The sequence below is a fragment of the Syngnathus typhle genome, linkage group LG2 (assembly GCF_033458585.1).
Source record: "Syngnathus typhle isolate RoL2023-S1 ecotype Sweden linkage group LG2, RoL_Styp_1.0, whole genome shotgun sequence".
Taxonomy (NCBI): Eukaryota; Metazoa; Chordata; class Actinopteri; order Syngnathiformes; family Syngnathidae; genus Syngnathus; species Syngnathus typhle.
The window spans coordinates 14150031-14163791 of NC_083739.1; the positions used below are offsets into that span (position 1 = coordinate 14150031).

Here is a 13761-nt window from a genome sequence, read left to right on the forward strand (position 1 = left end):
ATTTACACCAAGCCTCTATTAACCTCCTCTCTGTGTCCTGCGGGGTCCTCGACAAAAACAAGTACTTCTCCCATTCCTGCACTGATGGTCTCCACAGTGAAGACCGCTTTCTTCGTCACAACATTGCCAATTGGCTCAATGCCTGCAAAGAGAAGAGGCAGTCTTTGTTAGCTTGAGGTGTGTTTTGGGAATGAGTGTGCGGGCGTGTTTAGTAGGGCTTCTGTATTGTGCGTGTGTGTGTGTGTGTCTACCTGGTCCATAAGCACGGGCTTTCTTGGGGTTGAGTTTGGGTCGTAGTGGCGCGCCAGGCTTGAGTTTAGCCTTCGGGAACTGGGACAGGTAAGTCATGACGGAATGCTCATCCACATTGGGGTCAACGATTTCCTCAGGAGTTATGACCTTGGGGATTAAAATAAAGAGAGAAAATTTCACCATGAATTAAAACAGTGAGGCGATGATTGCACAGCCCACATGGAAAGCTTTACTAAATCTGTACTTGGTTATAAAGTACCTGCAACCTACTAACATTTACAACAAAAAAAGGAATGCACCCACTGAAACACGCATGCCCTTTGTCGGTTTTTGAAACAGCCCTAAAAAGACTGACACCAAAGACTCTTCTTAGCCGAAGCATAGCGGTGGGCGGAAACAGCATTGACCACACATCCAAGTGTGAGCACGCGATGCTGTGCCAGCTGCCAACTCCGTGCCAGTCAGCACAATGCAACACATGCAACTGCAGCACCCGAGACGCTCAATTATGCATTTTGAAACTGCACTAAGTTCTGCTCAGATAAACCCGAAAGGGAGAATGAGGACAAAATGCAGACTGACGGTGTTGAAACCACACAACCGGTTCATACAATTAAAGTCACAAATGTCAAATATTTGTCACTAAATTGTGATTTGAAGTCAATGAAGGCAAACTTACTATGCCACCATTCACAGAACAAGTGTGGGTATGAATTAACCAAAGCTTTTAGAGTCAATCCAAAACGATTTGTTAAGCTTCAAAAACAGACATTTCTTCACCAACAAACGTGGCCATACAAGCCTAACTCTAGTGCCAAAATCAATGAAAAGGAGTCTGTTTTATTGTTCACATTCCACAGGTGGAAGGAAACACTTGGGAAGAATTACGCCGTATTTTAGTTTGTAAGTTTAAACACATTGCCGGTGTAGTGTAGAGGAAATTTGTCACTTTACCTGCGGTATACCCAGCCAGTCATCAGCTTGCTGCATGGCCTCACGTGCGTTGTCCACTGGTTTAGTCTGATCCCACTGGTCCCAGTCAGGACACAGACCTGAAAGGAGCAGCAAAGGGAATTAAGTCTTTAAAATCTGCATCTAATGTACTGATGAAAAAAACAAAAAACAAACATGTGGAAAGTAACGTACAATATTTTAATCGAGGATAACTAGGACGATCAAAATTATTCGGGTCAGGACTTTGTGCAACAGAATAAATGTTTTTATGTTTCAAGGAATTAGCTAAATATTAATAGCTTCAATTGAGGCAAACAAAAGTCATTTCTTTTCCACAGTGTCAAATATTTGCCTAACTAGCAGTGTCGTTGTTTGGGTGTCTTTTTGCAGGGAAACAAAAAGCTATTCTGCCACTCCAGGGTGTGGTGGTATGCTAAAAATTCCAAAAATCCAAAATGTGTTTTATCTCTCTATATCAAATTATCCTCCCCTTATTCACCTCCCACTCACTCTACTGATATGACAAAATATCCTCCCCCACCACTTCGCTTTAGCTCATTAAAGACTTTAATTCACTTTCCTTGACCCGACCTAGAATCTTCTTCTGAACTTCTTTGCTTCAAAAACCTGAAGTGTCAAACACTTTTAAAGTAAAATATACAGGCCTTCAGCAGTCACCTGGAGCACAGCTATCAACCAAGGCCCCCAGAGCCCGGCCAGTCTGCCAGTCACGGTTGAAGTTGATGATGGGAAGCTCGGGTAGTTTGTTCTGAATCCATCCCAACAACCTCTGCTTGGGGGTCTTTTGTCTGCCATCATCTGCCTCCTCCTCTTCATCCCACATTGGCATGGAGATTGAGTAGTGCAGGATCAAGGTCCAGATCAGACCCAGGATCAGCTTCAGATTCCCATCAACAATGGCTTTGGAGTCTAGAGGGAAAAGGAGAGTCATGTTTAAATCAAAATGGGTGTTTAACTAGTAACGATAAAAAATATTCATTTAACCTTGTAATTAGTAGATTGAATGAAAAGAAACAGTCCAAATTCTCCGTTAGGCTGGAACTCCCCCCCCCCCCCCCCTTCAAGTCCACCAGACTAAGAATCGATAAATTGAAATGGAATAAATTCGATAATGGTTTCGATGACTGGGGGTTTACCTGAATTTATTTATGGGGGATATTGATGCGTTTGATGCTCTCATGCAAACGCCCCACCACAGAAAATTCCCCAAAGATGGCGTGCCACTCATCACGTTGCTAACGTGATATTCTAAATATTTTCAAGGAATGGTACCAGCTCTGACTGCTCTGAACTCGCAGTGGTTTTGGTGAGTGGAATAACCCCTGGAGGAGTTCTGCATGAAAAGTGTTTATAGTGTTGCACAAAGTTCCCATAGCTCACATCACATACAAACTACTAAAAACTGAATACTAATCAGCATCTCCGCAATTAAATGGCTGATTCCTCTCCTAGTAACAGTCATACCTTTTATAAACAAATCATTATGATGGGGAGCTTAAAACCCATGGGATCAAGCATTTAAGTATCCATTCCCAATATACAGTTACATTAGAAAAGAAATTAACAAATGGTTGGAGAATATCAAACAAGTTGCATGGTTTAAAATGCATAAAAGATTGCTTATCTACAATGACTAGCATTACAATACAATATTTCCCCTAACGCACTTCCAAAGCTTTTGACGATGGCCCCCATTGCCCCTAACATTTGACGCACGTCCACAGTATGTGTTCAGACACGAGTCAAGAAAGGAGAAAATGCGCTAGCTTGGGCAAACGACCACATGTAAACACATTCAGCTTGTAACACTCACAAGCATGTACGTACATGTTGCACAAGATGAGGGCCATCGGGAGCGTGTTCTCAAGCTTGAGGAAAAGGCGGAGCCTGTGTTCCTAACTGATGGCAATCAGACAGCTAGTCTACATAAGCATGCGTGTTTAAGCTCTGATAAACTCTTGTGGAAGTTCTGGACTGTCGACATGAGTCCAAATGATAAAGTCTTTGTCTATATTAAAATGCCACTCTAAATGTGCCGTGCCATGATGTGTCACAGGAGGTCAGGTATAGCAGTGGAAAAATACACTCAATGATTTAGAGCAGGTCAGACAAAAAGAAAAAAAAAAGTCCCTGCTTTAGTAACCCCTCACCATGGGAACTCTGCATTTGTGGATCACCATAGCAACCCAAAGTCAACTCACTGCCGTAGTCGAAAGAAAAGAGGTGATGACACAGAAAAGCCGAGAAGTGTGATGGGATAGAAAGAGCACAAAGTGGTGAAGACTTGATTAAAACAAACAAGATACGACGGCTTGTAAGAGATGTGAGACGGATGCTTTGTATTCAAGTGCACCACGCGTCAGAACAAGCAGCGAGAATGCCGATGAGGCAAAAGATGGGTGCGTCCCACCTTCACAAGCTAACTCGACTTCTGTGACGTAAGCAAGCTGTAAAATGTCCCTTTAAAGCCCTGAGCTTGTCTCCAAACCTCAGTCTCCAAAATTCTCCAGCTCTGTGACATCATGAGTTGTCTTCAAGCGGCAACCCGTGAACCTGCTAGTGCTAGAAAAGAACGGTAGCTACACAAAATATTCAACCTAATATTGATAATATCAGTGTTTAGTTTTGGGCGACAGTATATTTAATCGTTAAGTGTTTAAATAAGTGGCAAAGTGAAACCAAAACTGTTCATATATATATAGAATATCCAGTGTTATCCAACTTTTTATTCCTTGATAAAGAAGCAGTCAACATTCTCCAGCTCAAACTTATTAATCCGCCTTAAGTTTGATGCATGCCTTTCTCTCCGCTAAACTTGCTAGGAATGTGCCGGCATTCCCGTCAGACCACACCAGTTCAGACGGAGCCCATATACGGATACAGACTGCTACATAATCACCCTTTGCTGATTCATACCCCCTTCATGCATGTGCGTATCACACTGCCCTCCACAAAAAACTCCCATGACTCAACTACATGGCGCGTTTCCACAGCCATCAGCCCCCGGTTGAGTGTCATAGCCATGACATCATCGCAACCTCTGACCCTACAGACCCCGCTCTAAGCATCACAAAAGATCAAGAGGGCGTGGCGGAGGCAGACCGGGGAAAGAACAGTGAGAGCATCAGCAGGACTTTAAAAAGCTTTTTATGACTGTTACTCATACAAATCCAGACTGGCATTTTGTTGTAATTTTGATTCCATGCAAGGAAATTATTATCGTGTCCAATGGAACAAAACAACTTATGTGCAGTCTTGCATCAAAGTCAAACAATAACTTGGGCTGGTTGTAAATTCACCCACTCTTTCTTAATGGCTAGTCCGGAAACAGCTGGGTATGTAGGGGGGGCAACCAAAAAAAAAAAAACACTTTTAAAGTTCTTCTGCATGCGCTGGTAGGAGCTTACCACATTAACTTGGCTTCAAATGATTACACGGGTTTTGTGTGTCGTCCGTTTACCGCATGCGCACATTAGCTGTCGCTTTGGAGATACTGTCACAATTGTCAAAAATAGCCCCATCTTGGGAGGACAACGGCAAGTCATGGTTGATCTCTCATCGTTTGCTTACATCCTAAACTTACAAATGAAAACAGAGCAGGAAAAGGGTCAACTTTTTAGCTGTTGTCACATTTCCACATTCTCTGATAACGTAAATATGCACACAGCTCATCACACTTATCGACCTGAGATTTGCCTAATTACCGCCTAGCCATTAGTGCAATAGGCTAAAAATTAACAGCAAGTTTCACGTCTTGCTTTATACTGACAAAGCGGTACAGAGAACGGATGGAAGGTCAAATCTTGCCGTCCAGATATCCCCAAAAAGTGGCAGGGTCGAATTTTTCAGAAAGAAGCAATCTCTCAAACAAATTTCTCAAGTTTGTGTTTCATCTTCATGTTGGCTTTTTAATGATACTATTTAATCTTAAAAAAGGTCTCATGAGCTTGTTTTACTTGACATGAATGCATTTAGCAGGCTGACGGTTTGACCCGCTCTCAGGCCGTTGCCTTCCTCCTCCACTTGCCTCCCTCCCTTATACAAGCCACAGTGGATCTACTACACTTCCTCATTTTCCTTTCTGCCATTACCACTCACTCAGTCACTCACCCACCCACCCTGCTTGCCTGCCTGCCTCCTCTCTCCCTTGCTTCACTCCCTGTGACTGGGGGGGGGAAAAAAAGTTCCTCTTGGTTTTTTAGCCTTAAAAGGGCAGAAGCAACTGGATCTTGGCGGCCCTCCCATTCCACGAGCTCTGGTTACAGAGGAGGGAGGAGGGCTTTGGGAAGATTGGGGGAAGTGAGACAGAGGGTGGAAGACCTCAAGAAGAAAAGGTAGAGAAAGTGCTGTGTGGGATTTTTTTTTGGGGGGGGGGTGGTGTTCAATCTTGCACAAGCAGGGAAGTGCGTCGCTCAAACGAGTTTGTTGAAAACATTGGCAAAAGGCAAGATGGTGCTGCAAGAGCAGACTAGCTAAAGGTGATGAGGAGGCAATGCATAAAATGATGAACGAGAGGCTTTAATAACTACCATGTGGCTTCAATCAAGTGGTTTTTCATGGAGGCAGCTGGGAACACTGAGCAAGCACACAAGTTTGCATTTGTAAGTCATTGATGAGCTCAAAAAGCACTTCCAGAATTGTACCCCGCTTGTTTTCCATCTATTGGATTCCATTATGGAGCAGACATTTCTCTGTGAATCGGTTTGATGAGGAGCGGGGCGTGTGGGCGTGTTTCCGACGCTGAAGTAATGCAATAGGCTGCATGCCAGTGAATGGAACGAGAATGCGCATTCGACTTATGTGCACAACCCCCTTGACCAGTCCCGTCCTCCTTCAAACAGGAAGCTATGCCAACGATAAGGAGCTGGCAGGAAGTGATCCATTTGGACGAGAATAGCAAAACTCAAATGCATTCCTCTCTGGTCTTACGCCTAGCTAGCCATTGAATGTCTATACTAGTAGTCCATTGCACCAACAATTACCTTCATTAAAATACAAGACACTGTAAAAGCCGGTAAATAAACAGACAGGATCAAACGGAAGCTCTCTTAGCATCCATATACGAATTAGCATTTTATCTTTAAATAACACAAATAATAGTGTTATGTTTTTTTTGTTTTGGATGTTCGAAATAAAGATATCAATCTTCCTTTTATACCAGATTTTTTTTTTTTTAAATTTAAATGACATTTTACTCAATGTATGCTTTTCAAAGTAATCTTTTTATCTACATGCTGTTTCATTGCTGCAACATTTGAACTTCCCAATCTGATCAAATAATTGATCATTTTCACTGCAACCTCCCTGGCCACCTCTGACAGCACCCAGCTACTCAATTTCATTGACTTTTTCTCGTTTCCATGTCAGCAGAATTACGAAACAGCTGTTGCCACACGTGCCTGTGTCTCAACCTGCCTTCTCAGCTCGGGGCGATAGAAAAGAGGACAACCAGTTACACCACACTTGTGTTTACATCCAACATGCAAACCCAATCACGTCAATTATCGTTCAGGGCAACCAAGGGCTTAAGTATAAATAAAAAAAGATCATTTTTTAAATTAAAAACTGAAATATGCTGCTGACAAGAAACCACCGAATCTGCCAAGACAGTCTATTGGTGTTACGGGTTACTTCATAAACTACCTTCCTTACACAAGCATGATGATGCCAAGTGGGAATGATTAAGCTTACTCAAACGTGCGTGTGGTGACGCAGCTGGAATATGCACTCGGGATGTCTCAAGCAGGTGGTAGCTGGTGAGTTGGAGCTTCAGCGGAGTACGTGCTAACAATCACAGATTGAGCCGGAAAAGCCAAACATGGACTTTCATTGATCAATAAACACTTATTCAGCTCTACCTTGAAAATACAGGCGCCGCATTCACTCGAGACATTTTTTGTATGTGGTTTGGTACAAGAGACTCATCTGTCGCGTGTTACGCGACCAACACGCCGGAGATGGCAAACAAAAGCTATAAAAGACGCATTGCGAGTAAAACTAGGACAGCGGTGAAAAGAAAGAGACCTCAAGCATTACGCGATGTTCTGATGGCAGTTTGCGCTCAATTGTGGTGAGGGTGGCTAGAAGGGTGTGTCCATTTTCTGCAGACAGAGAAGGAAGTAAAAGAGTAAAGTGGGCTTGCTCTCTCATCTTTTGATTAGAAGAGTCAAAAAAAAGGAGAAGCTGGATAAGAGTGAGTCAGCTGGCATCACGCCCTGAAAGACCAACCAATGACCTGTTTATTCAAAGTGTGCAATTAATGGTGAGGGAAATATGATACTGCGATGGTGCTTTAAAATTAATATGCATGGCAGATGGCATAATTAGACAATCCAAAGTTATGACTCCGATTGCAGTCTCACCTGCTGCAATCTGGAAAAATTCTGCAAGCACATTGAAAGTCGAAAGTGTGCTAAACATTTCTATGGAGACGCCACTTGTGTCTGATTGAAATTGTAATTATCCAAATGTGCATTACATGATATAAAATGTCTAACTTGTCTTCAGCTGTCACAAGATTCCTAATGTGCCTTACTACCATCTTCAGAAATGAACTGTATTGAGAGCAGTTTAAAGTTCTCTGTGATTGGCATTTGATGGGTGACTTCATTCTAGCTCTTGATTTAAAAATATATTCTGCACCAATTCACTTCCTTAATTTCTATAAATAAAAGGAATGTCATATCTTCTAAGCATTTCATTCATTCCACCAGATCACTTGACGCAGGTGGATAACGGCACACCTTCACACGGTCATTAGAAAGTCACGTTAGGAGAATGACTAAATTAACGTGATAAAGCTAAATATGAGAATATACCGGTTTAAAGATTAATGCTGAAAATCTGCAAAGATTGAGAACAGCAAAGGTACTCATTGAGTTGTCCTGATATTTTGGGTGTGGCTATAATGGCACCCACTTTGCCATCTGGAATAAAGACCACCCCACCACCACCATATAAAAACTTGAGCAACACCATTCGCATTGGTTTCATTAATGAGTTTTACTAATTACCGTTTGGCCTATTTCTACCAATACAGCATTAGGTTAGCTAGTTAGCTATACCTTCATGTCAAAAACATATCTCCGGATACCCCAATGTACATGCAGTTGTGACATAAAAATTAGAAATCTTTACAGGGATATTATGTACTTAAAGGAACCACAAGCCTAACTTGGACATTTAAAGCATTGCAGCATTTTAGCTGTCTTGCCTTGCTCTAGCGCTCATATACTGCCGCAAAACTGGGTAGGAATGGACTTCCATCTGTTATTGTAGTTTGGCCTTCATGGAGGTCTAAACACTAGTGCTCTTGTTCCTTGAGCTTCATTCATTGCAGCGCCACCAAGGTTTGCGTGTTCGCACAGAGATGTTACAAAAGAGAGCTCATAGCGACTTCCCCACAATTTAAACTGCCGTTTTGCCATCAATATGATAAGCTACTGGAAGCAAAGTCCATTTGACTCAATGTGATGTCACCCAGTAGGAGAGATAAGTTCTTATTCCGTGGAACCCCATCCCACAACGTGACACTGGGCCTCTACGGTCAAACGGTTCCTCCGGGATCAGCTGAGATAGCCTGATCAACAAAGTTTGAATTTGAGGTGGGCGAGCACAAAAAGACAGGGGGCCCTCTTCCCAGTCCTCCCAAAGCAAGTGGAGAAAGGAGGAGACAAGGAACGAGCCCATGTAGACACGCGCACAAACGGGGAACCGCCTGCTTTTTCACGCAACATGTTAACACTTTCTTGTAGGCCTATGTAACTTGCTCGATGACAGTTTCATTTAGTTCCATAACACAATTGTTGATTAACCTCGGTGTTGTCCTTTGCAGAGAATTCATGGGTAAAATGGGACACAATGTAATCACAGCACCTGATCAAAAGTGATTAGCGATGGAAATGAGAATAAACAGAGAACATTGTGTCGACTTCTTACCTTCTGGACACCAGAATACATTCGAGACCTCGATCGACATGTTTTACAGATTAGCATGCTTTTTGTTCACGCAAAACGTCATATTTAACTCACCTATGGACACCAGCTTGATGTTCTCCTTGTCCAGGAACTCCAGTGCCACGGACACGTTCTCCAGCTGCATCTGGCGGAAGGTGGGCCTCTGGTTGTACTTTCGGAACATCTTCTTCTGGGACAGCACCTCCAGCAGCCCGATGAGCCGAAGCCCATCGCTGAGGTCCGTCTGCAAACAGCCGAGCCGCTTGTTGACGCATTTCAGGTGCTCGTTACACCAACGGGTGAACGTGTTCTCCTGGATCTTCTTCCACGGCGCATCCTCGGCCAGGTCTTTCTCCGTGGCTGGCATTTCGGCGTCCTTGTCCGTGGAGAGAGCGTTGGGAGCGGGCGCGGCGCTCTGGTGGATTCGGGGGTGGGAACCACTCATTTTTATAGCGTTGGCTGTCTCTCGGTTCGCTGCCTTGTTTCTGGGTGGAGTCTATTCAACTTTTCCTTCACTCTGCCAATCGGCCTCGTCTGTTTGACAGAAACAAATCAAGACGGAAAGTTGGTAACAAGGCTTTTTACAACACGCAAAATAATAGTAATTGTTAGACATAAATAAATAGTACTATTAATTTTTCGGGACGAAAGTGCGCCGACGAAAAGCAAGTTGCCTCAGGCGACCATTACGGACTTTTTTTTTTGTAACTCATTGTATTTGTGCCCCCCGCCTCTCGCACAAACTCAGCTCACCCACAACCGAGATGAAGACCAATTTTTGACATTCATTTTATGGCGTTACATTCCGCGAAATAAACGTTCTTGTCGTCACTACAATATGGATTGTTATTTATGATAGCGCACTTTCGGAATGTTTAGCCCCGCCTCCTAAAAAAAAATCCGTTTTTTTTAAGGGGGTCAAAGTTACAAACTTTGCACTCATACCACTGCTTTCCAACACAAAACTGCACTGCAATCATATTTTTACTGAATCTAAAATGTATCTAACCACAATAGTTTGAATAACGGTCACATTTGTAAAATGAGATTTTTATTCCAATTTTTAGCTCAGATAACCAATATCTTCCACTATAGTCTTGGGCAAATTGGAAAATACTGTCACTTACACAGAATGAATATGCTGTATGCATCACAAGACTGTGCAGTGTACCAGTGGTTATGCACTCTGCCTCACATTTAGGTTCTCAGCTGCGGCCTTCCTTCCATCTCGAGTTTGCATCCATCCTGGATCCATCCTTAATTGGTAAACAAGTATGTTCGGTTGCTTGAACACTTCATTGTCTCTATTTATAACTGTATCATATTGCTGACATTTTTAGAACAGGCCAACTGTAGTTCTTGCCCTTTTGGGCACCACATGGGTAACCCTAACCATTAGGATTTTGCAGATTTGTTTAAATTTTGCCTTTCTTGATTTTCAGGTTTTATTCTGGTGTCCCAGTTCATGCATATTTTCTACGACTGCTGTTATTGGTGCATGGCCAGAACTGTCAATGTGTGTGGCGTCATCGTCTGCGGAGTCTTATCAATTAAAGATGTTACTGAGGGGGTCAGACAATGTCTAGACAAACTTTAACCAACCCCTTTCACTATCACCAAGTCGGCACAACAGTATAATCTGGTCAGAATAACACAATACATTTCACATCTGGTGTCTCTTTTGCACACGTAGTACAGGTCATAGTGGGCAATTTGTTAAAGCTTCACATCTTATCATGTGGACATAAGAATACTTTCCAGTGTTAGCATTGAACAAGATACTTGACATAGCGCTCTGTGATACCGAGCCTGAACCAATGAAATGTACGAGTCCTCTTAAAGTAATTTAATACAAAGATGTCATGACATAGAGCACACTTTCCCAAACTTAAGGCCGATATCCAAAATGGGTCACAAGATATTCTGTATGTGATATTGTTGACACTTATTTAACAAATAAGACAGTTCCCCAACCTTGATTTAGCACTTAGTATTAAATATATTACTTGTGCCACCTAGTGGAGGAATATTAAATTGTTCTGCGTGTCACTCTAGGTCACTGACATGGATGGCAGATTATTTTTTGTAATAATAATAATAATAATAATAATAATCATGGTTAAGACCAAACAAATGGTATCATTTTAACAGCAATCAGTAATTACCAAAAATAATTTATCTATATATTTTCAATACTATAGTATTTAAAAAAAAATCCAATTACTTTTCTGTTCATTTTCAAATTACGTGTTTTACAAAATAATCCATTGAATATGCTCAAGTACATGATTTGTTTTTCTTATTTATGATGTCAAAATAGAATTATTTACATCCATCTATTGTTATGTTAATAGATACATAAATTTGGGCTCAACCATTTATTTGGGTGATTTTAAATATTCCCAACTCTGACAGTGAATAATTGCATGTTTTATCAATCTTCATGCTGTTAGAGGGTTATGAACACATCTCAAACACCGCAAGTTTAAAGTCTTTGAATTCCTTACTAAGAAACAAGGCAGTAGTGACTGTAAAGACACGCAGCAATGCGACTGCAGCTTCTTTTGACTAAATAAGGAGCTCAGTGGCAGCAGACTCAGTGTGGCCTGCAGCCATTAAGAATGCTTTGCCTTTGTCTCTGTGTGCATGTGGGTGAGTGGTTGTGTGTATCTGGTCAAGGGAGAATTTGAGGAATGCCCCCCAAACATCCTATAAAACCCCCAATGGAAGTCCTCCGGAGCCCCATACTTTAATATCGCCACAAATAAAAGGGATCTTTTTTATATGAAAAAGGGATATTTTATTTCTCTCTCTCTCGCTCTCTCTCTGCAAATAAGAGCAAAATTCGTAATTTCATTAGATAATTTCTGATGGGACTCCTTGGGAGGTCGGAGAGAAGGTGAACTGTTTACTTTATTGTAAGCTATCGTTCCAATGGTAGTTAATAAATAGAACAAACACGACCCCGATGTCTGAACAGATGTTGCTGGTACATTTGACCTTTGCCTCCCTCTAGTGACTAAATGCTGTACTGCACTCCAACTGTCTTTCAGACAAAAGTTAACGTTTTAAGCTAATACACTTTTACTGAGAATAAATGCTGGCTACAGAGGCACTAGCATTTACCATTATCTTAGATATGACTGATCCTTTAAGACGTAAACTCGCTCAATGGAATGGAATTGTCTTTTCTCTAATCACATATAATGAAGGAATAAATGCATCTTAAAACTCCACAGCTACTCAAAAATATATTATGGTGATAATGAATCAGTCCTCCGCTAAAGAAAATGAATCATATCACAACATAATCTAAATTGAAAGTGTCTTGTGATGGAGCACACACCAACTGATTCCAGGGCCTAGTTGTAAAAAAAGGCTTCCAAATATTTGAGTCATCGGCCGCTACTCAAATCGCTTTTGTTTGGAACAGGTTTGTTCATGATGGCATGACTTGTTGGATATCAAGGGAATAATTATTACATAAAGGCCTTTTAAAAAGACAATCTAGTCATTGTGTCAAGTTCAAGGCTTCAAATGCGGACTTTGAAGCGATTACAAGTAGTTTTCAAAAGGCTAAGGCGTGAATTTGTACAGAGGTGATTAATGAATTAAACACCTCACTGGTGAAATGCATGCCTCACCTCGGTCTCAACTTGCTTCCTCTCCCCTGTGATGCAGTTGACTGCCAGCTGGCCATGCCAACGGCTTGGCGTCACTGCCCACCACACCCAGTCAGCCACACGGCCGAGCAGGAAAAAAAAGAATCCTCTCTAACCAGTACGCAGCACCAATGTGCCAAATAAACATGCAAAATATAATCATTTTAATTGACATGCTCCTCTTGGAATTAAATCAAGGCTCACTGGTGTCATCAGTGGCACAGTTAGAAATAACACTTGTCGTATTACGCTCTGCAAATTGCATGCATCATTATCTTGTTTATTTGGATCTCCATTAGCAGCCACACTTGGCAACCACTACTAACATCAACGCATACATTTTAACATCTCAGTGGTAATATCCTCCAAATAGCTCATCAACTGTATAATAAAAGCAATGTTGATATACAGCATCAGCTCCAACATATACAAACTAAAAGCAGAAAAACAACAAAGTAAACTGGACCGATAAGTCATTCTTTTGCATGATACTCTTGAAACACTTTTGAAAAACATTTAAAAACAGCTTAATGGAACCCTGCTGCTCCTTTTGCGACTGTTAGATCCAACAATCGAATCAAATTAAAGAAAATCCTGTGTCTGAGATTTCAAGTTATGAACACAAGCAAATTGAGCAGGATCAAAATGTGTGCGTGAGTGTGTGTATGGGGGAGCACTTAAAAGATGTGCTTTGAAACACATGCATACATCTCTATGTCACAGCAGTTCCCTAAATTTGGCTAATTCTACTCAATAAAAAGTGGTGACTGTGCATTCACTTCACTCACGTGTGCTTAAATAAGTTGCATTTCATCCTAACCTTCAAAATCAGAACATTTTTGAGCCAGTGGAGATGGCCATAGAATGCGCTTGGTTAAAAATGATTATTGGAAGGAAAGAAAAAGAAAGAAAATCA

At 41.6% G+C, this 13761-nt stretch overlaps 1 protein-coding gene across 3 annotated transcripts in view; it reads right to left on the reverse strand.

Moving 5' to 3' along the window:
- The window catches only part of flna (filamin A, alpha (actin binding protein 280)), a 32394-nt gene that overhangs the window by 18222 nt on the left and 411 nt on the right, over positions 1-13761 (reverse strand). For all 3 annotated transcript variants that reach the window (XM_061299649.1, XM_061299640.1, XM_061299631.1), the window contains exons 2-6: positions 9259-9717; positions 1885-2136; positions 1207-1304; positions 252-399; positions 24-142 (exon numbers count right to left, since the gene is read on the reverse strand). In XM_061299649.1, the coding sequence (XP_061155633.1) occupies positions 24-142; positions 252-399; positions 1207-1304; positions 1885-2136; positions 9259-9628 (987 nt within the window). In that variant the 5' untranslated portion in view covers positions 9629-9717. The remainder of the gene's footprint in view (positions 1-23; positions 143-251; positions 400-1206; positions 1305-1884; positions 2137-9258; positions 9718-13761) is intronic.